The 26,830-nt window shown below is 34.1% G+C and overlaps 4 protein-coding genes and 1 pseudogene across 16 annotated transcripts; 3 read left to right on the top strand and 2 right to left on the bottom strand.

The window, feature by feature from the left end:
* On the top strand, positions 1-4,949 carry LOC140988743 (tyrosine aminotransferase-like). Its single transcript, XM_073457798.1, has 7 exons — positions 1-328; positions 1,878-2,217; positions 2,313-2,531; positions 3,469-3,528; positions 3,982-4,137; positions 4,223-4,316; positions 4,604-4,949. The coding sequence occupies exons 1-7, from the start codon at positions 51-53 to the stop codon at positions 4,720-4,722; spliced, it is 1,266 nt and encodes a 421-aa protein (XP_073313899.1). The 5' UTR covers positions 1-50; the 3' UTR covers positions 4,723-4,949.
* A 4,496-nt stretch (positions 4,950-9,445) lies between these two features.
* Positions 9,446-11,596, top strand: LOC140988211 (nicotianamine aminotransferase 1-like; annotated as a pseudogene).
* A 261-nt stretch (positions 11,597-11,857) lies between these two features.
* On the top strand, positions 11,858-14,372 carry LOC140988210 (reticulon-like protein B17). The gene is made up of 8 exons (XM_073457200.1): positions 11,858-12,471; positions 12,576-12,729; positions 12,999-13,073; positions 13,161-13,302; positions 13,385-13,454; positions 13,547-13,612; positions 13,695-13,817; positions 13,926-14,372. The coding sequence occupies exons 1-8, from the start codon at positions 11,961-11,963 to the stop codon at positions 14,084-14,086; spliced, it is 1,302 nt and encodes a 433-aa protein (XP_073313301.1). The 5' UTR covers positions 11,858-11,960; the 3' UTR covers positions 14,087-14,372.
* Positions 14,373-14,469: 97 nt separating this feature from the next.
* Positions 14,470-17,756, bottom strand: LOC140988212 (protein NUCLEAR FUSION DEFECTIVE 6, mitochondrial-like). 8 transcript variants are annotated; one of them, XR_012177313.1, is made up of 4 exons: positions 17,503-17,756; positions 17,259-17,380; positions 16,322-16,381; positions 14,470-14,718 (listed from the first exon to the last, which is right to left on the bottom strand). XR_012177313.1 is itself a non-coding variant. In XM_073457205.1 (3 exons), exons 1-3 carry the CDS (start codon positions 17,652-17,654, stop codon positions 14,702-14,704), a joined length of 291 nt encoding a protein of 96 aa, XP_073313306.1. In that variant the 5' UTR covers positions 17,655-17,756; the 3' UTR covers positions 14,470-14,701. The 8 variants fall into 8 exon arrangements, 4 of the variants coding, with proteins under 4 accessions (XP_073313306.1, XP_073313302.1, XP_073313303.1 ...); XR_012177312.1 differs by lacking the exon at positions 14,470-14,718 and adding an exon at positions 14,933-15,219; XR_012177311.1 differs by lacking the exon at positions 14,470-14,718 and adding an exon at positions 15,255-15,596.
* A 4,231-nt stretch (positions 17,757-21,987) lies between these two features.
* LOC140987485 (probable transcription factor GLK1) lies at positions 21,988-26,411 on the bottom strand. Of its 6 annotated transcripts, none has more exons than XM_073456008.1 (8): positions 26,268-26,411; positions 26,001-26,095; positions 24,880-25,214; positions 24,452-24,592; positions 23,680-23,991; positions 23,559-23,606; positions 23,316-23,441; positions 21,988-22,373 (listed from the first exon to the last, which is right to left on the bottom strand). In XM_073456008.1, the coding sequence occupies exons 3-8, from the start codon at positions 25,192-25,194 to the stop codon at positions 22,224-22,226; spliced, it is 1,092 nt and encodes a 363-aa protein (XP_073312109.1). In that variant the 5' UTR covers positions 25,195-25,214; positions 26,001-26,095; positions 26,268-26,411; the 3' UTR covers positions 21,988-22,223. The 6 variants fall into 6 exon arrangements, with proteins under 6 accessions (XP_073312109.1, XP_073312114.1, XP_073312112.1 ...); XM_073456013.1 differs by having other exon boundaries at positions 23,680-23,988; XM_073456011.1 differs by lacking the exon at positions 26,001-26,095 and having other exon boundaries at positions 26,268-26,386.
* Positions 26,412-26,830: the final 419 nt, after the last annotated feature.

The raw sequence follows: 26,830 nt of genomic DNA, 5'->3' as shown, positions 1-26,830 counted from the left end.
TGATTTTACACACACCCACTTGTGCGCCGCTTGACGTTGTTGCTTTTACGATGGAGAACGGTGGATTATCGAGAAATCAATGGCGGTTCAGAGCTAACGAGGAGCTGACAAAGGCGTCGGCAATAACCGTGAGAGGCGTGCTCAATATGCTTATGGGTAATCTCAACGGAAATGATTCCAGGCCCGTCATTCCACTCGGCCATGGCGATCCATCACCCTTTCCTTCATTCCGCACCGCCACTTCGGCCGTCGATGCCCTTTGCTCCGCCATCCGCTCCGCCAAGTTCGACGGCTATTCCTCCACCGTGGGAATTCCTGCTGCGCGCAGGTGTACTTCTATTGACCGAATTCTTGATTTTCTCCAAGTTTTTCGCACATGCATTACCTAAATACACATCTAACAATCTATCTTGTTTGGGTTTGAATTGGTTAAATCCCCTATTTTTTGGAATTTTTTATTTTTCTTGCCCATGTGGAAAGGCTATCATTTATTCAATACGATGTAATTAAAATCCTGAATATCCTTCATTTACCCTTATCATCATCTCAATTATTCACCACAAATTAGGAGGAGAAGATATATTTTTTTTTAAACAGACTTTTGACATGTGATGGACGTTTAAACATTAACTTGCCCGTGCTAAGTTCATTCCATTTTGGCTTTGAGATTGTTCCCTCCATTTTAGTTATTCAAGCATTTAACACCATACCACTCAGTCTATTTGAAGAAAAGTAGAAGTACTGTTAATCGAGTTGGCCGAACAAGATATTTAGATTTTGAGTACAAAACCACTTTAAAAATTTTACGAAATCGAAATTTTTGGATTTACATAACATAAATAAATTGTGTAATATTATAATTTCTGGAAATTTTTTTAAAAATAACCTTGCTAACTATATCTCTTATTTCGTGGTTCCAAGATATTTTCTTTCCACGAAACTCTAATAGTGTCAATTCTCGAAATTCTTTCATAATCAAGCAATTCAAATAAAAGTTATTTTCCAATATAGTGAAATAAATTTATCATTAAGCACTATTTATCTTTCTTTAGGATAAGATTAATGGAAAATTCCATTTTCATTTTTACATTTTTTTATTTATTTTTTCAAATTTATATTTTCTTCATTTCATGTATATTAATAATAATACTTTCATAAAGTTGATAATTTCATAATGAATTAGTATATAATTATTTTATAATATTTGCTTTATTAATATGCTTGTTTGTTTTTATAAAAAGACTCTAATAATATGTTTTGAATTTAAGGATAATTATTATGTTTTTGGGCTCAAAGCCGAGATTTCGTCCCGGATTTGTGACCTTGCCAAATGAGCTGTAAGCTGATAATACTTTTTAGCAGCAAGTTAAGATGTGGAAAAATCCTTCTAATTCATATTTGCTATTTAGAGCTGATTGTTCCCTTTTCATTGTGTGAATTCAAGAGCTCGACATGTAGCTTTAACTGTTTATTTTTTCTGTGATCACTTGTCGGCTGCAAAATGCAATACTTCCCAGGAGAAGAATATGATAACAGACAATTATGATAACAGAAAAGTTCCTTCTATTTTTGACAACTAGCTAGGCGGAGCCCTTTAGTTTTTTTAGCCTCCCTTGTTTGAGGTTTTAACTTCAGTTACTTTTCCCTGAGTTCGAAATTTGGGTGACAGGTAGTCTATGTTTGACTTGGTTATGGATTATGGTCCTATTCTATGTAATTTTTTTTAATATTTCATAGATTTGGTCCTTGTGATTTTGTCTTGATTACTTGATAGTTGTGACCAATTGATAAGGCTCCCAAGTAGGAGAATTAAGTGAATATACTAAGTTTCCACATTCCTGATATTATTGGATACATTATTCTTTTTCTCTTTACAGTGCAGTAGCAAATTACCTTTCTAAAGATCTTCCACACAAGTTGTCCCCTGACGATGTTTTCTTGACTATTGGATGCACACAAGCATTAGAAGCCGTTGTCACTGTCCTTTCACGTCCGAAATCCAACATTTTACTTCCAAGACCAGGCTTTCCTTATTATGAAGCTAGGGCAGGTTTTTCTCATCTCGAGGTCAGACACTTTGATCTTGTTTCAGAAAAAGGCTGGGAAGTTGATTTGGATGCTGTTGAGGGTCTGTCAGATGAAAATACAGTTGCCATGGTGATTATTAACCCTGGAAATCCCTGTGGTAATGTTTTCAAGTATGAACACTTGAAGAAGGTGCGCAATTTCTTTATGGTTATGGCATCGAAAAATATTATAATGAATGCATGGCTGATGGTCTCGCTATTCGAACTGTCCACGTGATTTCCTAGATTGCAGAGACTGCTAAAAGGCTTGGAATTTTAGTAATTTCTGATGAAGTATACGACCACCTTACATTTGGAAGTAGCCCATTTGTACCCATGGGGGTCTTCGCGTCCATTGTTCCAGTTATTACAGTAGGGTCAATATCAAAGAGATGGATTGTTCCTGGGTGGAGACTTGGTTGGCTTGTTACTAATGATCCAGATGGCATTCTTATGAAACAAGGGGTACTTTTTTCATCTCTCAAATTCTATATTTCCTTCCTTATCAGTTGTTTTCTGCAAATTCTTCATTTTGAGTACGTGATAATTTTAAAAATTAACGTTGGAATTGCAACCTTCAAATTTTCTGTGAACAAAGTAGTTTTTTTGATAAATCTGTAGTTATCTTACCGATGTAAAGTGATTTTGAAATTAAACATCGTTTAGCAGGGTCTTTTGTGGTTTGTAACAATATCATTTCTCGTTATCGTGAGGGAGTAAAATAATTGGCTTCTTTGGGAGTAGGTATACTTTGACTTACTGCCCATACTTATTTATATACTGGAACTACTGCTTTCATGCCATCCAGAAAAAATTCTCACGCAAGTGTTGGTATTCTGATTGCCAGAATCAGGGATTGACTATACTCCACCTGGTGGAGCATAAGCCATTGGAACTGGACCCCACATCATGGCGTGGGACTAACACAAAACCATGTGGGACCTAGGGTATCCAATGGCTCCCCAGAGAGATCAACCATTGCAGCTTAGCATTTTCCCTTTTTGATACTTGATAGGCACAGTGTGCATTGAAAATTGGACCACTGACATTGTGTTGCGTCACAATCAGTAATGTACTCGGCCTTTGATCTTCGGTTTATATAGCCACCGAAAGCAAGAGTCCATTTTGATATCATCTTGGACTGGAGTCTAAGCCAAACCGAAAGTAAAGATCACACTCGTAGTCATTGAAGGATGAAAGAATCTTATGCTTTGTGTATTGAAATGAACAGTTAGTTCTCAAGCTTCTTACTATGATTGATGTGCAACTTGATAGCAGTGCTCTTGATGTATATATTTTACTTGTTTGTTAAAATAATTTAAGCACATCGAAAAGTAATTTTCTCCTTGTGAACCATCTTAACTGATTTCTGAAAATAATGAAAAGTTTTTTGTGTCTGCAGATTGTTGATAGCATCAAAGGTTTCTTGAATATTTCCTCTGACCCAGCAACATTTAGTCAGGTTCTTTCCTCGACAGTTGATATTATTCGTGTATCTCGTAACTTCTTACTCTATCTATTTTGTCTTTCATTATCCTTTTTAACTTTCGCCCTCAAGAAATTTTGATGGATGCATTGACTGACACAAAATGTTACAAACAAGTGGAATAACCAGAATTTCAAAATCAGGAGGGCAAAATATATCCGGTGGACAATATAAAATTTTTGTTTTTATAAAATTTTGTTACAAAATAAAAGAAAATTATGGGTAAAATCATATAATTTTAAAAAAATTCTTGTGGGCAACAGCTTGACTTCACCTCAAAGAAGATACCCCCTGGGTTACATAAATAAGACCAAGGTTGTTGACCAGTGATCATACTGCTAGAGAGTAGGAGTACCAACTGTCCAACCAAACTGTGAATCAGAGATCGTCTTTTAATCAATTAGTAACACTTCATTTTTGCTTGAACAGGGGGCACTCTCACAAATTCTTGAAAATACCCCTTCTGATTTCTTTGAGAAAATCATTGATGTACTTAGAGAATGTGCAAATGTAGTGTATGATCGAATCAAGGAAATTCCTTGCTTAACATGCCCAAGCAAGCCTGAAGGATCCATGTTCGTGATGGTAAGCGAGAACAGCTTTATTCTTTTTTCCTAAATAATTAAGAATCGGTCCATAGTATTATCTGTAATGAGTTATTGCATGCCAGGTCAAACTTAATCTACCCCTTCTGGAAGGAATTAATGATGATTTGGAGTTCTGCCGCATGCTGGCTGAAGAAGAATCAGTGATAGTTCTGCCAGGTAAATATAAAAAATCATAGACTACTAGAGTACTTCGAGTGCCGTTGCTGCTGTATGTGTCGCAAATCTACCGATCTATAATTATCTTTCTTGGTAATGATCTCTGCAAAATGCTAGCACGCATATTATGCTGTGATATCTACGAGTTTTAGTTGGATACCTCTTTATCTCATTGTTGTAATTTTTTCTCATTACTCAACGTACACTTATCACTGATCGAGCAAAAAATCGATTAGTTTATTTACTAGCTAGCTTGATAAAGAGAGAAATTTCATTTGCAATCGCAGGGGTTGCAGTAGGACTCAAGAATTGGGTCCGAATAACATTTGCCGTCGAGCCATCATATCTTGACGATGGTTTTCGAAGAATAAAAGCTTTCCACCAGAGGCATGCTAAGAAACAATGAAAGTTGTTTCTTGGATAGTATGTTATGTAATTTGTGGATGCAACTAGCCGTTGGATTCCGCGGTTCAACAAGTATGGAAGATAACTAAAGCAAAGAAAATAAGGTTTTTCTTCATTTCCAATATCTATTGAACTCTAGGAAATAATGTTTCAAACAGTGCTCGCTGTTTGCTCTGTATGTCTTCGTGCCAAGAACGATGCTATAATTGTTAAAATTTTTTTGTTGTTTTCAACTTTCTTCGTGTGAATTTTGTTAGCACAAAAAATTCATGAGTGTTGCAAATAAATAATCTACAAGCATTTTGCATTTAATAATCATAATGAGTTTTACGAGGTGTTGATGGATATTATTTTTGCAATTTCCAGAGCCGTCAGTAATATACATCAAATTTCGATCTATAAAATACTGAAAAGTATAAAAAAATCAAATTATTTTCTTTTTTAAATCAAAATTTTACTTATTTAAAGAATAAGATAAAAATTTTAAATGATAGGATGATTGTGATAATTTCTTTTATCCCAAAAAAATACTTTTTCCAGTTCTTGGACTCAGGAAAATCTTGCGTTGAAAAGAGGTTAATCCTATCCATTGGCTCCGGGAATTTGTTTATTGTAAAGTGATACCTCATTAACTGATAATCACTCATTTTACGATATAAATACAAGTAAAATCACCACCTCTGGTATACTTCGAACAAAAAAAACTGTTAATAAAAGCAGTGAAAAATGGAGAATAAATGTGCAAAATGGGGTTTGAAGAACCAGAAAGAGGCTAAGTTTACCATTAGAGATCTTCTCGAAACGATGAAGAGAGAACTGAAGAAAAATGACGAAAGGCCGATGATCCATCTCGGGCATGGAGTTCCCTCTGCATATTCGTTTTTATTAGTAATTAGTATTGATATATTTGTATTGGAAATCTAAAGTACATATAAATATATCACTTTCAATTGTAAATTTTTTTATATGTTCTTGTTCATTTAAATTGGTCAATTAAATTATTAGGTTATCTTAAGGGTTTTTTTTTTATAATTCATTGTCCATCTTAAATGAATTTGGACATTATTACACATTCTTCTTTCTTTCCTAATTTTATTCCCAAAAAATTATTTATTTACATTTCCTTGTTCATTTAAGTTAGCAAATTAAATTAATATGTCTTTTTAAGAGTTTTTTTGTGATTCATTATCCATCTTAGATAAATTTGGACATTAACATGCATTCTTCTTTCTTTTCTAAATTTTATGTAAAAAAAGTATTTATTTACATTTCTTAGTCAATTTTTTGTGATTTATTGTCCATCTTATATGTTTGTGATTCATTGTCCATCTTAGATATATTTGGAGATTAATACACATTCTTCCGTTTTTTTTCTAAATTTTATGTAAAAAAATTATTTATTTACATTTCTTAGTCAATTTTTTCCAATGTTCTAAAAAGCGTGAAGCGCGGATGTCGAGCTCCAAGCTTTTCAAATTTAAGCGAGATTAGCACAGGCTTAAGCATGAAAAAACGTTTTTTATCTTTAATGTAATTGTAATTATCTCAAACCAATAAATAAATAAAATAATACATCAATATGATAAATTTAAGTCTGATGCACTAATTCTCATATTTATAAAATCATAAAAATATCAAAATTACAATCTTTATTTGTTTTTTCAACTAGACCATATTAAAAATGTTAAATATTTGTCAAATCATTATCAGACATGTTTAATCATAATTAAAATTAAAAAATAAACATCTAAATTATAAACTTAATTTATTATTTTAAAATAAAACGACATACATTCAAAATAAAAAAATAAAAAATAAATAGATGTGATTAATTGTGCTTAAGCACGCTTAATTAAACATCTTAATTACGCCTTTTTCCGCTTTTTCCGAAGCGGGGCGTTTTTGCCGAGTTTCAAACTTAAGCAGACTTTTTAGAACACTGATTTTTTTCACAAGTTGATTTGTAAATATGAACTAATAAAATCATATATTTCTAATATATCACTTCAATTGTGAATTTCCTTACATATAAATATATCACTTCAATTGTGAATTTTCTTATATGTCCTTGTTCATTTAAGTTGGCAAATTAAATTATTGGGTTATGTTAAGGTTTTTTTTTTTGTAATTCATTGTCCATCTTTAATGAATTTGGACATTAATACACATTCCTCTTTATTTCTTAAATTTTATGCCAAAAAAGTATTTTTTTTACATTCTCTTGTTCATTTAAGTTAACAAATTAAATTAATATGTCTTTTTAAGAGTTTTTTTGTAATTCATTGTCCATCTTAGATAGATTTGGACATTAACTCACATTCTTCTTTATTTTCTAAATTTTATGTAAAAAAATTATTTATTTACATTTCTTAGTCAATTTTTGTGATTCATTGTCCATCTTAAATATATTTGAACACTAATACACATTCTTCTTCTTTTTTTTTCTAAATTTTAAACTAAATTTATAATATAATCTTTAAAAAAAAATTTAATCAATATAATCCTTATAATAAATATGAATTATATTAGTTTATTATCATTTGTTATATATTACAATTTTACATATAAATTTTTTTAACTGAGTATTACATATTATTTTATTTATATATGTTTTTTACAATATATATATTTATTTGAATGGTATTATGTTAAAATTGTATTTCTCTTAAATTATTAATCATCAATATTAATTTATAAATGATTGATTCTGATATAAAATTAATTATCTATAATATGTATTTTAAAAAAAACATAGAAATTAAATAAAATCCGCAATGTGTTAAAAGTTAGCAAAAGTAAAAGTGATATTTACCTTAATAATAAGTTTAATGATTTTATTTTAACATTATTTTGATAATTTAGTAAATTAAGAGAATTGTATTTGACGTTTGTCTATGTGTACTCTATTTAAGTAAATTTTAGTTTTGATTTTGGTAAAATTCACTATTCTGTTAATTTTATTTTTATTGTTTTTTTCATTTTGAATGATATTTGAATGAAAAATATTTTTACTGATTTATCATTTAAGAGAGCTGTATTATGTCGCGGATTAAAAAATTTCATATAAATAAGTGAATATATATGATTTATTGTCATGATATATTTTTATGTATTGTGTTTTGATATATTTAGATTGATAAATACTTATAAACATGATGTTATTCAAACGAATTATGTAATTCTCGTGATTATATTTTTCATTATTAGTCACCTACGTGCATCGCACGTGTACATTCCTAGTTATAGTAAAAAATCATACTTTTGCATATGAAATAGACAAAGAAAACGATCATCGTCTTGGTTTTGAATATGTAAGAATTGCCGTTTTTTTGTATATCGCAACGTTGAACAACCATCACTGTTTCAATATATAAAATAAATATATGATTTATCGATTATCGATTGAATTGCTTGAACTTATTTTTCCATTAATTGTGTTTAACTTTTTTCAGTTGCTCAAACTTGTTTCTCGATTCTATATGTTGAGTTTCTTATGTTATTTTCAAGTATATTGTTACAAATAACAAATTGTTTAAGCAAATCAATTATAAATATCACTTCATTTTTTTTTAATTATTACTTGTAACCAAAAGTAGTTCGACAATTAAAACATAATCAGTAATTCATTTTATTTCTTTTTACTAATATTTTTTAGTAGAAGACAACTTTTTATTAGTAATTGTAAAAAAAAGTGTTTCACATTTACTACGTGGCTTGCTTTCGATGATTTCACCATTATTATGTACCGTTTAAAGATATGCTTGCAATAATATACTATACATAAATAAATTATTTGTTTTCATAATTTATATATATTATTTAATGAGCATTCACGTTATCAAAATTTGACTATTCAAAGAATAAGTTGTATAATTGATTGATGAAAAATCAAAAACTAAAATAGTGAAACAAGTTAACTGATGGATGATTTCTTTTAACCATTGTTGGACTCGGGAAAATCTTGAGTTGAAACGAGTAGGGATGGCAATTTCTTCCGAACTCGTTGGAGGATCCGATACCCGACCCGAATAGAAGAGGATATGGAGATATTTTTAGACCCGATTAAATAATTGGGTCATCGGGTATGGGGATTTTCGGGTTCGGGTATGGAGGCGGGTTTGATATAATCCGACCCACACCCGACCCGAATACCCGTTTAAATATATATATATATATGTGTGTGTGTGTGTGTGTGTGTGTGTGTGTGTGTATCTCAAACGGCAGCAGCAAATGTTATTCGTACATTAGTTGATCAAGGTATGCAACGAGCAGAAGTCATGATAAAAGGTCCCGGTTTCGGAAAAGACGCAGCATTACGCGCTATTCGTAGAAGTGGTATACTATTAACTTTCGTACAAGATGTATAGTAATTATATTTATTTATATTAAAGATTCATCAGTCAATCCATCGATTTTCGGAGTTTTCAANATGGATGGGTATGAGGATGAATTTAATAAATGGGTATGGGGATGAATATATGAAATTCGACCCATATCCTATCCATTGTCATCCCTAGAAACGAGGATATTAACATTAAATAAAAACAGGCTTACAGAAAGTTAAAAATCTGTAATATCTCCAGCACGATCTGGACTTTATTCAATGTCGTCAGCATTTCCATTTTGGCAAGAAAATTTAGTCCTATCCGTTGGCTCCGGGAATTTTTTTCTGGTTAAATACAAGCAAAATCACCACCTCTGGTATACACTTCGAACAAAAGAATCTCTAATAAAAGCAGTGAAAAATGGAGAATAAATTTGGAAAATGGGGTTTGAAGAACCAGAAAGAGGCTAAGTTTACCATTAGAGATCTTCTCGAAACGATGAAGAAAGAACTGAAGAAAGATGACGAAAGGCCGGTGATCCATCTCGGGAATGGAGATCCCTCTGCATATTCGTGTTTCAGAACTACGCCTGTAGCCGAAGAAGCAACGGAGCGCTTAGATCGGCTAAATTTAACGGCTATGCGCCGGCTGCTGGCTTGCCTGAAGCAAGGAGGTTCTTAAGTTCACACAGATTGATTGAATATCTTGCATGGAACACAGTCTGAGGCCATGATGTTTACTGAAAATGTTCCTAAGATTAGAATGTTTAAAAAAGTATTCTAAAAAACACCTAAATCATTGAAGAATGGAATAATGTTACAATATTTTTAAAATTATAATCTCTACTTGTTTATAATATATGTGCTGCATGTTGATGCAACGACAGGGCAGTTGCAGGATTTTTATCGAAGGATCTTCCATATGAATGATCCGAAGAAGACATTTTCATCACCGCTGGTGCAGCTCATGCAATAGAACTCATATTAACTGTCTTGGCTCGCCCCGGTACCAACATCTTACTTCCCAGGCCTGGATATCCATCCTATGAAGCTCACTCCGCGTATATCGATCTTGAGGTCCGGCATTTCGATCTGCTTCCGGAGAAAGGCTGGGAGGTCGATCTTGATGGTGTAGAAGCTCTGGCATATGATAACACTGTTGCCATGGTTGTCATCAACCCTGGGAATCCAAGTGGAATTGTTTTCTCATTGGAACATCTTCAGAAGGTAAAAGGTTTTGGTACTTCTAATGTTGGTGCTCACAGCGACTCAATGGAGTGGAATTGCCAAAAAGTTTAATTTGATTAGCTCTCTCATCTAATATATTTTAGCAGTTCAATTTTGTTTTTTGGTTGGCTAACTCCTGGAAATGTTGAATCTTTGGATAAAAGATTGCGGAGACCGCGAAAAGGCTTGGGATCATGTTGATCTCCGATGAAGTTTATTACGATCTTGTTTTCGGAGGCAAAAAATTTGTGCCAATGGGTGTTTTTGGATCAGTCACCCCTGTTGTCAGTCTTGGAACGATGTCGAAAAGATGGCTGGTTCCGGGGTGGCGGCTTGGTTGGATAGCTCTCTCTGATCCGAATGGAATTCTTTGGAAATATGGGGTAATTAATAGCTTTCCCCTATCTTTGCCCCCTCCAATTTAACAAATTTAAGGATTTCTAAGCGACACAGAGAACCACTTTCTAAAGATGCGATGGGTACATAGAAACTTGATTTTTTTTTTGTGTAATCAGATAACAGAATCCATCAAGAACTACCGTAACATCTCGGCGGATTCTACAACTCTCATTCAGGTATATGTAATTTCTTTGGTGCCTTTTTATTTAGCATACCGATAGATTGACTGAAATTTAAATGTTAACCCCACGTAGTAACAACCTCTTGGTATAGTTTCTTTAAAGGGCATTTATCTCATGAATTATATTTAGGGAGCAATTCCTGAAATCCTTGAGAAAACACCAAAGGATTTCATATCAAACATCGTGGTTCTACTTAGAGAAGCCGCGGATGCTTGCTATTCAAAGATTATCGAGATTCGTTTCCTTGACTTACATCATAAACCACAAGGAGCCATGTCTACAATGGTGAGAGCTAGTGCAGGAAACATCGATTCTATGTCGGATTTCACTTATATGTATGCTTTGTTGCTTCAAATGAAGCTTGAACACGTTTTTGCAGGTGAAGTTAAATCTTGAAATGCTGGAAGGCATAGAAGATGACATGGATTTCTGCTATAGGCTTGCTCAAGAGGAATCAGTTCTTATTGTTCCAGGTCACACACACACTCTCTCTCTCTCTGGGTAGATGAAGGATGATGTTTATATATAGGTGTTTGGTGAATGCAGGGTCTGCTTTGGGACTCAAGAATTGGTTGAGGATAAGTTTTGCAGCAGATTTGGCTTCTTTGGAAGAGGGACTTGAGAGAATCAAAGCTTTCTGTTTCAGGCATTCCAATATGATAATGTAGTTTTCAATATTTGTTCGATTAACAACTTTTTGAACGTGTTCGTTCGTTTTTGTTGCAAACTCTAAATTTATCAGTGATGACTAACTAGTTCAACAATTATCATAGCCATGAGCTTTAAGGGATTACAAATTGTTAAATGCAATTGATAACTAAAATATTATTACATTTTTTAAGAATAAAAAGATATTACTGTTTGCATAATAATCAAGGAGAAATTTGCTAAAAGTCAATAAAAATTAACGGACTTGCCTCCTGTATCCTTACCGTTAAAATGGTGTTACCCGCCGTTAATATTTCAAAATCTTCAAAAGTCGACAACAATCTTCAACGGCTATTGTCGTTCTTCGATAAAAAAAAAAAAAAAAAAAACTGTTTTGTCTTGTCTCATCTCAAGAAAATCCACGAAACTTCAGAAACCCACAAAAGTTTGCCTCGAGCTATGGAATCCACACCACCTTCTCGCCGATCGGAGCCCCGAACCCGAACCAAATCCTCTTCAAGGATGTCGAAACTCCGTCATTACAGAGCAGACATCCCACAGCTATCTTTGGAAATAGTCCCTTACTCACCGAAACTATCTACTCCGTCACCTGCTTCCACCCTTTCTCCTAGGCTACCTTACAATCTACCGCTCCGCGAGCTCCTGATGATTTCTCCTTCGTCTACCAAAAGATCAAAAAAACGTCTTTCAGATGGACTTGAAAAGGCAGATGATGCTTTTGTTGCGGCCAGCGGAGTTATAAAAAGATGCAATGGTATAAATGCTTTATTGGGCTGTGCTGCATCTCCAAGGAGTAGTCGGAAGTCGAGGAGACGATTGGAGCAAGAAATGAGAGAAGAGAGGGAGTTTGGCGTGGGCGAAGAGCTTATGGCAAAGTCAAGAAAGAAGAGGAATGGTGGCAGGCCTAAGAAGGAAAAATCGATTTTAGTCACTTCTGCTTCTTCACCGAGTATGGAATATCATCTATCCTTTTATAATGCCATCTTATTTTTATAATGAGCAATTTTAGGTGTTTATTCTTTTGGCTTATTTGAGTGTGCATTGATGAATCAGGAACAACTGATGGTGATGGGTACAATCTTGATCGAATCGAGGAGCTTATAAATGATTTGGTTATGTGGAAAGATGTCTCGAAATCAAGCCTTTGGTTCGGTTTTGGTTTCCTTTGTTTCCTGTCCTCTTGTTTTACAAAAGGAGTGAGCTTTAGGTATGTTATGTTCTCGTGTTCCTTATTTCTTTTTTACAGAGATTATTTAACTAAATGACATTTGTTTAACCGTAAATTTGAAATCTAACATTCTTCATTTTTGCTCTTTGCTTAGTGTTTGTATTTCTTGTATGTTTTAATTTTGCAAATTTTTTTTGAAGAAATGTCATAAATAAAAAAAACATTTGAATAAGATCAAATTTCAAATTATCACCTTTTCCTAAAAAATTTAACCCACAAACATTGCTTAAACTTCCCAATTCTTGTAGCATCTTCTCGTTCTTATCTCAAGTGGGACTTCTATTTTTGGGAGTGTCATTCTTCTCAAATTCCATGCGCAAAAGGTATGGTTGAAGAAGCAAATTCGGAACCAAATTATGCTTTCGTAGTATCTTTTTCTATGTTGTTAACTGTTGCTGCGGATCTCGAAGGGATGCCAATGATAAGAAGCGTGATTTCAAGTTGAAAGAAGAAAATATAGTGAAACTTGGCAGACTAATACTTCCAGCAGCAAATTATTCAATCTCAAAAACAAGAGAAGTGTTCTCAGGAGAACCAGCCATGACCCTCAAAGTGAGTATCTGACATTTTTAACTCTGTGAAATCAAATATTATGAGAATGGGGTTAAATTACTTCATTTTTCTGCTAATTTAGGTTGTTCCTTTCTTGCTTGTGGGAGCTGAATATGGCCATCTTATTACCCTATGGAGATTATGTGCACTTAGTAAGCTCATTGAAAATTCGTTAACGGGAAAATCGTCTGAATTTCTTGATGAATGACAAACACCTTGATTGTGGTTCTTGTGATTCTTTCAGGTTTTTTCATTGGCTTCAGTTGCCCAAAACTGTATTCCACTTACTCAACTGAATTATCCAAGAAAGGTTGGTAAATCCTTTCTAGTGCAATCTAATTAATCTTGTCACATTTCGTGCCAGAAAACTGAGTAATTTGTTGAATGAACAGTTGAATATATGAAATCCTGGGCGATGGAAACATGGGGAGCTTGCACACACAAAAAGATCGTGGCAGCATCATTCGTGACTGCTTTTTGGAATCTCACAGCCATCAGAACTCGGATTTTTGCTGGTATTCCTTAAGAAGATTACTGATGAAGTCATATCGATTTAACTATAAACTTCGAGAGAGACTAGTGGGTACATTAACAATTGATATCGTTTGGTTGGTTTTGTGCAGCAATCTTGTGCCTTGTAATAATTAGATATCGGAGACAGAACACAGAAGTAAAGAATGAAGAAGATACAGTAGAAAAAAAACAGAAACAGGAACAGGAACAGGAACATGAGCAGCAGCAAACACAGGCATCAGTTGCCATAGAAATCCAATCCAAGAAATGATTCATTTCTTGTGTTTCCGGTGTGTGAATTAGGCTCGTACTTTCTCATGCTCACCACGACACTTTATAACATCTAACACCAAATCATCCATTCAGGCAATAAATTCAAATTCGTTCAATTGTATGTTGTATACTTGGAAGCTCGTGATTCCGCACTTACTATACAGTCTACACTTGTATTAGTTACCGCATTGTTCGTTTGGTTAGCAGGCTCTCTCGCACTTCAAGACACTTGATCCCTTGGCTGTACTTTTATTGCTGTTCTTTTTAAAATATAAAACTTGGGTTACGGCTTAACCTGATTTCATTTATATATCAAATTATTATATTTTGTTCAAAAGAAAATTGTTTGCTTCTTGTGAAATTACATGGGCAGGAGACGTATAAATGACGAAGTACTTCACTATCAAGATCTCCAATACTAACAAAAATTATTAAACATCGACACAATATAACTTTCATTACGAAGAAATTTAATAGGAAGCACCACATCTGGAGTCCAAAGGTGGCGTCTATAACAAAATTTTTAACAAAGTTATCGAAACATGTGCCAAAAAATCACGAAGCACATGCACATTACGGCTCTGTGAGAGTAATGCTTGATATAACATCCATATTATGCATCGTCACTACCTGGCAAAATTAAAAGGATACATTTCAGTGCTCGACCATTAAAGATCCAATTGCTTTCGCTCGACAGGTATTGATTAGATGCTTCATTGCAAATTGGCCAAAATTGTGATATGCATTACTAATACATGACGGAACGTCAGGTTTAAGTACAATGTTAACAGCATCTAAACTCAACTTGATAACCGGCATAGCATAAAAAGTAAGGCTTCCACTCTGAATTATTAGAATTGGCAACTAAGAACGACAGGAAATACACAATCATGATATCTCCAGTTCATTTGATACTTTTAACCGAACAATATGCACGCAGTAACGTTTATTATGCATTTTGCTTCATATTTTTCATGTGGCTGGATTTCACAATAGAGGAATCAGCAACAGTTTAAAATGGGTCAAATGTGTTCTCCAGGACATAAATATTTGTTCAGATAAGACAATTTCTGGAAGAGACCTTGCTTGAGCCTTTGAAGGATGGTACCGATCATAGATCATCATTGCAAGCTGATTAATACATGGAAAATCAGTAAAATACTTCAAAAATGCAAAATTTTGACCGCAATCACATCTTAAACAGAGATCCAAACATCCAACAGCAATTAAATCCCAAAGAAGGGCCACTTAATAAAGTATTCATGCAAGTCGATCTCGTCTTTCATGAGCGAATGTATTTAACATCCAAAAGGAAAAGAAAATGATGATACTCAAAACTTTATCATGAGCAACAAGAAATTTATTAGTTTTCTAGGCATGGACACAATATATTGTCCCTTCTCGTAGCCAATCAAACTTCTTCACTTTCCACAATTGGTGTTCGAAAGAAGATCGTAGTTTAAATATTTCCTTGCCTTCCAAAGTTCATCACACATCATCATTGCAAGCTGATCGAATAAAGATAAAATGTAAGTTTCGACCTTGATTGACTTCCCTCAAAAGTTTTATCTGATGGAACTGATCCTACAGAAACATGGAGTCCTAATTCGATGAAGGTATACACACAAACACAAGTACTCCAAGCCAACAAGCAAGCAACCATCTAACCCAAACATAGTTTGGAAATTCTGCAGTTGTTTCGAAGAGTGTAGAGACGCAGTTAAAAGAATTTGAGACTATGAACATCAGCAAAAGAAACAGATAAATACATTGGTAAAGAAATTCAACAATAGATATATTCCACCTCTTGGCACACGGAATAAAATAGGAAAGTTTTATTCATATCCGAAACAAGGAAAAAAATGTTGTCTTCTGTTTAAAGAGTTCTGAAAGAATGATAACATATGCAATGATCTTTGCTTCTCCGTCTTCATCTAGTCTTGTCAAGGCCTACACAACAGGAAGAATGAAGAAGGAATTTTTTTTATTCAAACGAAGAAACAGGCATAGGTAAACAGATATCGAAGGTGGATGTTATATATAATCATCATCATTTTTAGGAGCTCAATCTCATCAACAATGTGAAGAAAATATTACACAGAGGAGGGAGGGAGGAGAAGGAGAATATAGAAGGGAATGCTGGCAACAACTAAACTAGCTTGAATCCCACAAATATGCAAGGGCTTTATGATGTTTTGGGTGGAAGATGGACACAACTGAAAATTAAACTTACCAGATACATGAAAGAAGGACAAGGGCAGCAAAAGATGGCTCTACAGATCTTGCTAGATACCTAAATAAAGGAACGAGAAAATGCTGGTCAGGCAACCTATTGGCATTCGTGAAACTTAAGGAGCTGCGCATAGCAAAGCTGCACCAAAAGGACTTTCCCGAACAGTGGTTTATGGAGAAAGATCCAGAAAAAAATCATAAAATCCAGAGATGTCAAGAAATATCTAAGTACGCCGAATCCAAAATAAAGTAATATTTTGAAGAAACCCACCCACTAAAGTGTATGAACCAGTCGAAAATAAATGAACCAAGAATTCCAGGTTAAGTAAAATGGTAAACTTGTAACCCCCAAAAAATTGGCTCGGAAGTTGAAAGGACTGTACAAGAAAAGCTGTCGCCTATCGGCACTAGGACATAATATTATTCCACGCTTCCTCTGTTCAGGATGAAAAGGCAAACCAAAGGATCAGGTAAATGAGAACTGACGATAAACTGACGATAAACTGACACCAACTTTACTCCATCCCCCACCCCCCATCCCAACAGCTACCTTTCAATGCTCATATAACTTGTGATAAAGAATTAGATAGAAATGATCACTATATTGTATCATATTGCTTCACATATAATAAAAAAAACACTGAAAATTGCATCCACCAACTTGAGCATTTGAAAATCCATACATGTATACAGAATGAAACAGCCATTATTCATCACAAACACACCCAACTATACATAAAGGACCAAAAAAATAGCATGACAATGCACCACATATCAAACAATGTACTTAAAACATTTCATGGATAAGCATAGGCATGTACGGCAAGTTCAGACTGATTTGGCACTGAAAAAAGAATTATTTAAGCACGAAACTAGTAGCACACAAAATGCGAAATAATAAAGAAGTTAAAAAAAAGATTAAATTCGATTAGAAGTACCTTCTGGAAGCCAACCGTATCCAAAGCGAGAGGCAGTAAGCATCGAGGTCATCAGGGCCGAGGCCGTGGCAGTGTGGTATGGTTGCATTGACTCCAAGCACGCACTCATTTCAGCAGGGGACCTTTCGGAATTATTCACCGAAAGAATAATATTATGAACGTTTTCAGTTCTAAATTAAACTCAATCATTTCAGTTTTAGACAATTGAACCCAGAATATTTTACGTGTAGATATAGATGATTACCTAAAGATGCGGTGACTAAGCGGGGTCCTGGAAGGGAGGCCGAACGGCGAGCGAGCAGATTTCGTTTGGGAGGCGAGTCTAGAGGTGGCTTTACGGAGGGATGACGACCGGAATATGGATCTAGCGGCAGTTGATGCGGCGGCGATGGCCATTTCCTTTTGCTGAACTGCTCTGCGCAAATCGTAGATTTGGTCCAAGAATAAGTGATTATAGGATTTATTTTAGTCCGAGGGAAGGGTTTCCAGGGCCTAAAACCCTTGATACGGGTTTTGGGATGTAGTATTAAATATTAATATTAATATTAATATTAATTAATTAAAACGTACATCTTTGGAGTTAAGAGACTTATGTGAAAAATGATCTGTAAATATTTGTCTAAATGGAATTTTCTTTCAGAAAAAAGTGAAAAACTTTGCCTCATTAATCTACTTCACGAGCCTTGAGTTTATAAGCATATTCCCAATATTTAATAAAAATATTTTTATACGACGATGTTTATCTACAACTAGTTCGTGAACTCATTCACAATCTCTTGACCTAATGACATCGACCGTGATCGTATGGTACATCACTGCATTACTAAACATTATAGTTTCATTAATTCGTTTAATTTCACAGTTTATGTCATCCCATCCAAACTCACTCGGATACAATTCAATGCTAAAATTCGAACTCGACTCAACTAGTTCAAGCTTGAATTTTAAGCGTATATTCACAAAATATAATTTAAATTTGTGAAAAAATCATAAGATAATATTAAAAAGCCACGAAGTTGTGTAGGATTTCTTTTTCTGGGGAAGGTCGTTGGGCCTTGATATTTGCAGCAAAATTGTCTTTTGATCACCCCTTGTCTTTAGACAGGTGTGGAAATATTTTTCTCATCTGTGTAGATAGATTACAATAGCAGAATGAACAAGGATCAAGAACATCAGGTCAAATGTAACAGAACAAATTTTATTCAACTTCTTGAATGATTCTTCCTCTGCGCAATGGCACTCGGGTGGCATACTTCCGAGGGCACTATGAGCTCTCCTCCTCTCGGTCTTGTTTCTTTCAGCATCAGTCACGGAACGTCTCAGGGAAGCTGCTTTATAGATTGCCTTAGGCAAATGTCTGCGCCTTTAAATTCACATTACATAAGGAACCGATGCTCAGGCAAAACGTTTCACCACATGAAAAGCATATAATATGTAACTTTGTGTAGGGAGCCAACTTCATTCGAAGGTGGTGAATTCCATATACTAATAGGAACCTGATTATGAATCAGGGTAATGGATAATTCCTCAAAATGGGGATGAAATGTTCTTAAATGCAGTGTAACTTGACTGAATGACAGACAGCATTCTAGATCCTCTAATCCCAACACTTGCTTGCTGCATGTTTGTTGTGCAATCAAAGTTTACAACCAGAAGATTGAGCACTGAGCAGTCTCATAGATGGACAAAATATAGCTATCATCCTCCAATTTACAATAAGAAACGATTTTCATCCAGATGTACATAAAAACACAGCCTTCCAGATAATCTAAACAAATCAGTTATACCTGACAATGCGCTTAACCTCAGGAAGATGCTTGTATCGATTCTTGACAGCTTCCAATTATTCATGCTTTTTACGCTCTCTTGGTAAAAGCTGCAAAAATAGATTGTGAGTCATCAGCCACAGACAATAGAATAAAATATTTGGTAAGAGTATCGACTTAAAATTACAGAACTGTCACACCCATGACCCAACTATAACACTGAAAGAACTAGTTTGCTCTCTAGCTTGATCTAGACATTTGAAGCCATTTACCCCTTTAAGAGCAAACATAACTCCTTTATAAAGATGCATAAAGGACATAAAATATACACTACAAAATTTAGAGCCAAGAATGCCAATCAGGCAACCACAAACTCTCCCCTCTGCCAAAACACGAGAAGGAAAGATGAAAAAATTAGTCTTCATGCTCAGAAACTCTTATCCCAACTCTTATCCCACAATCATTTGACCACAAATATTTAGATGAAAAATATAAATCAAGGTAAAAAATGGCAAAATTCATACAACTCCTAATTGCTCAGACGCTTTAGCTTTCCACAGACGAAGTTTTGTATCATCACTTCCAGAATCACATAACTTGCATATCAACTGAATTTAACACAGAAAACCCTGTAAAGGTTCAACCAATTACAAAAAATATGCATAAACTTTTATTCTTGTGACGGACATTTTTGTATAACAAGTCACCAGCATGGCTACATTTAATGTTTAATAATTAATAACGGGTTTAAACTATAATGTAAAGCTTCAATGCTGTAAGTTATAATAATTTATACATATTGACAGGAAGATAAATGTCTGAAAGTACTAGAAATGTTAAAACCTTTGCATTCTCTTGGTATGACAGATTTCTCGACTGTGACCACATTATACTGGAATATCCTCACCTGCAAAACATAAAATATAGCCAGAACTCAGATCTTTATTGGCAACTAATAGCTCCTGAAAGATGTAACACCTCTATCCTTCCTCATCCTACTTGGACATGGAAAAGTATATGGCCACAATATCAAAAGAGCAAAAGACAGTTTAACGAGGACTCACAGTTCTATCATAAGATCCAGTAACAAATTCACGACCGGTTGGCGAGTAATCAATATCCAGTCTGCAAAGGTTTGATCTTGGTAAAGTATATGATGTGTACTAAATAACATAGAAAGAATAAGCATGCACTTAAGATTAGTTAAAAGCAGCTACTCGAGTCTTACATGGCAGAGACACGATCTTTGTGCACACATCAAGCTTCATTTAATTTTCGAGCATCATAGCCGTAACAATTGCAATCTTCATTTGCCTGCATTATTACGAGATGTTAGTTCACAAACATGATGAGTGTGGGTGTGAATTAATCCTAGTTTCTATACATGATTTCTATCTCGAGTGCACACCACATATTAAATAAATTTCCAGAAACTCTAGCAAGAAAAAATTCGGTAAAAAGTATTCTTTTAAAGCCAGGGCCGGTCTTAGACTTTGAAGGGTCCGGTGCAAAAAAAAATCTTTGTATTTATATAAAACTGATACTAAAATTAATGATATAAAAATAATTTCATTATTTGATTACATAAACTAATATCTATAATAAAAAAATATTATATTCCACATTGTTAATAATCAATATCGTTATATCAATCTGTCGGATGTGCATTCGATAGTCTCTATTTTGGTGGGTTCTTTTTAAATGTAATGGTCAACATGAAAATTTTAAGTGTCCGATTGATAAGTCCACTACCCACTATTAAATTTTAGAAAATTTGAAGATAAAATTCAAAACCCAAATATCCAACTCAATATACCCCTAACCCCATTTTAATTGAAGCTCTATCTAGCTGGGGGCCTCGTGCGGTGGTCCCATATTGACCACCCCAAGTCCGCCTCTGTTTAAAGCACTTCAACAATTTATATCTCACACAAGTATTATTCCGATACCATTTGAAACTCCACTGAAGATGTAACTAGTAAAATAGAATCAATTGTTTGAGTGCACATGGCAACACCCTCATGATATTCTTAATAAGTTAAAATTCGCTATTATTTTTTAAAAAATTATTTAAATCAGTTTATTTATTTTGTTTCGGTCATTTTTATAAAAATGGTTAAATCGAACTGAGTAAACCGATTTAGTTCATTTTTATAAAATAAAACCAAATTTAATTTCTAATCAAATCGATTAGCTGTTTTCTAATAGAAATATTCTTAACCCCTAATTTTTATATTATTGTACTAATCATAATTATTATTGAAAAATCAAACATAAAATTGAATTTTATTCAAAAAAAATAGGTTTATTCGATTTAATATAAAAAATAATCAATAATCAAACTAAATAAACCAATTATTTTTTGTAAAAAAAATTTATATATAATTTTCAATGAATAAGTTTAGCAGGTTATTTTGTTCTATTATAAATTTGTTCAACCCTAGTTTCGCTAATTTAATTTTTTATTATTATTATACTTAGTTTTATTAATATTTGTAACATTAGTAGTATTATCGTCAATATTTTTCTATTATTTATTATTATTTTTGCAGGAACATTCTTAATATTAGTTTATTTCTTAATAATGATAGTCTAATTAATTTATTTGTTATGAATTATTAATATATTAATGTAATAAAAAAGAAATAGAAAATTAATATTTCTGAAATCATTATTTTTAACATCTAATATATGTGAGACAGATTGTTTTGATCCATATTTACAATAAAAAATAATATTTTTAATGTATTGAGTTTAATGTTTATCTCATAAAATTGATATTCGAGACGATCTCATACGAGTTTTGTGTTAATTGTGATTGAGAAAAGGATAAAGAAATGGTATTTTAGAATCGTTAAATTATAAGAAGCTATGTAGTATAAAATTAAGGTAATTTTTTAAAATACAGTTCTAACTTGGATTAAAATAAGTAATTCCCCAACTTATTCTATTCAATTTTACTATAAGCTAAAGCATTAAGCTCATTTATTACAAAACAACATTTCAATCCCAGACAGAGGAACGTACAAATGTCACCCTTTTGGAGCCAATCTGACATCTCGCCGTGTGCAATTAACGGGGAATCGGCACGAAAAACCAATATGCAGAAAGATTTCCATTTTACCACAGCTGAATTTTTACAAAAAAATTGTCTGTTTTTTGTTAGTGGCGTGACAAAATCGAAGAATGAAGCAGCCAGTTAAGCACAAGATGGTGGAATCTTTGATATCCCTTGACGTTGCAACTCAACCAGTACACCATCAGTTGAGGGGGGCTTCAGTCCAAGTGGTAGAGGAAGCCATGGCTTTGATAAAACATCACCAATGATTGCATCTACGTTCTCCTTTGGCTGATAAAACATTGATGATGACAAAGTCAGGGGAAGAAAGAGAGTAATGTTCAGCAAAACTTTTGGACACACTTTTAGTTCATAATCAAAGCGTTCGAAGAAAATTGCTTGCTTTTCGTATGGTGCAAGCTGCACATGAATGGGGTCTCAACACTGTATATCCAAGACTAGATTGATCACAAGACAACCATTTCATCACGCTCGGTTTCATGCATTTATTGTTGGGAAATTACACCGAAGCGATGCCGATCACGATGATAATAGTACCCAAAAATGCGGAATAAAATAATCAACAAGAACACAAAGATTTACGTGGTTTATCCAATATAGGGTACGTCCACGGAGCACTGCAACTTTTATAACTGGAAGAAATATTACAACAAGTGTAGACACCAATACACTCAATATTTCTCACACTCCCAACCCGAGTATACCGAGAAAATAATTTCTCTAACTCACACAAAGATAATTCCCGCACTCAAAAAAAAATACACTCTTTTTTTCTATGCACTCTCTTTTTATCAAAGCTAAAAAGCTTTTGATTTTGGGATACTAAAAGCGAACAAGGAAGGCTCAATTTATAACAAAATTGTTAAGCCAACTTTGAAAGAATCACGATGTGGGATTTGTTATTTTTAATATTTTAATTAATGTGGGCCCCACCCACATTTATTAAAATCTCACCTAACATCTATGTCCTCTTTTTTTGGTAAGTGATATTATTTGAAATCTAGGAAGTACTACTTTTAGTTCTCAGTCCATGGAGCACGTCCCACCATACCTCCAGGTTTCCAGCACTTTACAAGTAATCAAAGTGCAACAGTGAACTGCATTTCTAAAAGAGAATCTATAAGCTAATTCCATGTATATGTGGCTGCCATATGCAGTGTTCTGACATTTAAATGCTTCTTAAAATTCTTAAACACGAAAAGGAAATCTTACCGGATGAAAGTCAAATGGTGGTTCAGGTAGTGTTTGTCCAGGGTGTACAGTCGGGACACCAACAACAGGGTCCACTCTGTACATGCCAGTAGATGGTATGCCTTGTACAGAAGGCGAGGGAAATGTCTGCATGATTGTTACGTGGACAACACCAACACACAGATTTGAGTCCATGAATTCTTTGGAAGAAAACAAATGAATATGAACTATACAACAATATATAGAGTAAGATATTGCAACTACCATGGGTGTAAAAGGCGTCGTAAAGCAAGGCATTCCTGGTGCCGGAACCTACATAAATGATACATGCCATTAAAGGCCAGTAAAATTTATCTAGTCAAATTTGTGTATTGAGTACACTTACATTGCGGTGGTGGAAATACCAAAAATTAGGGTCGCTGGATAGTGATGGCGGCGAAGGATGACCTGAGGCCCAAACAGGTGAGGGGAATTGGTGGTAAGGCCACAAGTGCATATATGATTGGTCGGCAGATGGATGACCCCATACATGTAAAGGTTTATAATGAGGAAATGTTGTCACCGGGGGAAAGCCCGTGGTAGGTACAACCCAAGATTTTGCATCTGTCCTGCCTGCTACACCATGCCTCCTTCGGCTCCAGCTGGCAGCCTCAGCTTCTCGAGCAAGCACTTGTTTCTGGTGTGATCGATATTTCTGCTAACAGGAAAAACACATACGAGCCTATTGAAGCTTATTAGCTGTGAAAAAAGATCAGCATGCATCAATAAGAATATCAAGGATTGCCAATGTCACTAAATTATTTTGCAAACATTATTTTCTGCTATCAAGACAAGTTTAACACATTTTAGGACAACATTTGGCATGTCAAGATCCGACAATAGCAGAAAACTTCGAATTTACGGATTGAAGTAATTATTTCAGTAAATTATTATTCAATCTCGATAGCTGTAATCAATAACTGAATAACAATTTGAAATAGCACATTTATACAAAAATAAAATAAAAACATTACATGGGGGGAAGAACATACCGCTGTTGCTGAAAAAACTACAAAAAAATTGCCATTTCAGAGACAAGGAACAAGTGATCGCTGGACGATAATGAAAGAAATGATAAATTAAGTACCACGAAAAAATATCCTAAAAAATGCGCATACTTGCAGATGGCTAGCAACATTATGGCGAGTGAGAAAGTCAATTCCCATGAGCTCCAAAATCGTTGAAGGCACAGCCTCATATAAACCCAGCTGTTTCACTGCCTGCACAAACTTTTTGTGTAGCTCAGGCGTCCAATCAACCTACGTACAAATTAAGAAACCACCAATCTTTTCTTGAAATCTTAAACGTAAATAAGTTCATTCAAATCCATAGAACTCTAAGAAGTACCAAAATTCAAAATCACATTTTGCCGAAAGTTCATAAACTAATTTTAAGCAAGGACCAGAATAGCAATGGGGTGATGCATATAGCATATAGTATGAGTTGAAAATTTTAACGAGTATGACTTTGATAGAGAAAACGTTCCATAATCACAGAAGACATAACAGGACAATTCAATCTGGTTTTACAAATTCCATTTGCTTACCTTCACTTTCTTCTTCCCTACAGGATTTTTCAATTGCACTGAAGATTCACTTCCTTTCTCAGCTTCTCCAAAAGATGGATCAACCACAAATGTTCGTTTGCTTTTAATCACAGTTTCCTCTCCCCGAATAAAGCATGATCCTGAACATTGGTTTGAGGCTGAGGTTGAAACAGAGGCTGCCTTTACTTCTTTGTTTGAATTGCTTTCTTCAAATATTTTTTCAGCTGATACTGATGTACTAACATGAGTAATCATTTCCAGTTTCTCATCGGCACAAGCTGAGATTTCAGCAATAGTTTTTGAGTCCATCTCCATATCCAGCTAGTCATCCCAATCTGCACAAAAAGATCATCAGATAACAATGTCAAGCATATTCCAGTTAAAAAGTCTAAGAATTTTTCCAATCCATTCAGAACTAGTTTATACTCTCAGCCATAAAAATTTGGCGTTCCTCGGTAGTGGGACGTTATGCGTACATGCATATGAAATTTAAGAATATATGGGATAGAATACAGTACTGTATAGAATATTAAGACTAGAGAGGCTTAAGCCACATGGAATCGCATATCAGAGAACGGTAACGAATGAGAATGAGTGAGACTGATGTGATATGCTTTTGCTCACAATACAATTATATACTAACAGTTAAAAGGATTAATAACTACTAGTTTCGAGAGGCAATTAACTCCAGTTCAACAACAAATTAACTGGTCTAAAATTTGTTAGCCATGGACACTAAATTGTTATATCCTAAAACCACACCAGGCAAAAATGGAAGTTGTCGTCTAGAATCTAGTACAAGGAATTTATGTCTGAAAAATAATGGAAAAATAGATCAGACAACAAGCTTTGATGTTTTGCCTTTAAGATGTAAGATCGGTTGGATCCGGATCCAAACAAACAAAATTAGCCACTTTAGGGAAAAGAATTCAAAAACTATTACTGAATACTCTATACATATGTTCTAATTAGGATTGATCCACAAGATGATTGGACCTAAACACGATATGCTCCTCTTTTTTCATAAAAACAAGAAGAGAATATACCAGTACTAGACAACTGAATTCAACTTTAAACGACGTCCTCAACAAAAGGAGATAAATTTAAACTGCAGATTTAACCTCACGCTTTAAGATAGAACTTTCTGCAACACAGGATCGGGTTCATGTAAGCTCTCCATGATCAGCAGCTGCTTCTAGGCCAAGTCTCCTTCCAACTAAAGCACGAAATAACAGGTAAAAAGAATTACACGGTATCCACACAACCTCCACTCCAGAAGTGTAGTCACGAGAAAAATAATAACAAAAATCCAAGCCACAATTCTGCTAGATAAGGCAGCAGAAATACTCCTGCACTATGTAAAGCAAGAAATTTGAACATTGACTTACGAGATCTCGCCATTTCTACGCGCCACGGCCGATGCCCGAACAAGTAGAGGTGATCAGCAGAGAGTTTCGAGTCAAACTTAAACGCTGATTGTTGAGGAGTAGTGATTCACGAACTAAACTCGTCGCCTCTCCAAAATCTCTCCGATCAAACAATCATTAATGAGTTATGAACAGGCATGACTGCGCCAGTAAGTGTCCTGAAAAGCTTGTGATCATGAATTAATATTATAATAATATAATAATAACAGCACAAGAGAAAAAGTTACTTTATGATTAATAATTGAATTGAAATTCTTTAAGTTGTAATTTATTTCCATATTTGGCAAATTTGCAGTCTTTTTAGGGTTTTGAGGTGGTGATTTAGTCACTTGCGAAAGAAGATTTTTATAATCAAGTATTAAAATAAGTGATATATATCAGGGAAAAATAAACCTTAGAAATTTAAAAGTATGAAGGTATTTTTTTTGGCCTTCATATTTTATATTTAATATATACTAGTGGAATACGCGACGAAATCAATAAATATTATATATTAAACGTATATTATTAAATTATAATATTAA

The sequence above is a fragment of the Primulina huaijiensis genome, chromosome 11, assembly GCF_012295235.1.
Source record: "Primulina huaijiensis isolate GDHJ02 chromosome 11, ASM1229523v2, whole genome shotgun sequence".
NCBI lineage: Eukaryota > Viridiplantae > Streptophyta > Magnoliopsida > Lamiales > Gesneriaceae > Primulina > Primulina huaijiensis.
This window is presented reverse-complemented; position numbering and strand designations above follow the sequence as displayed.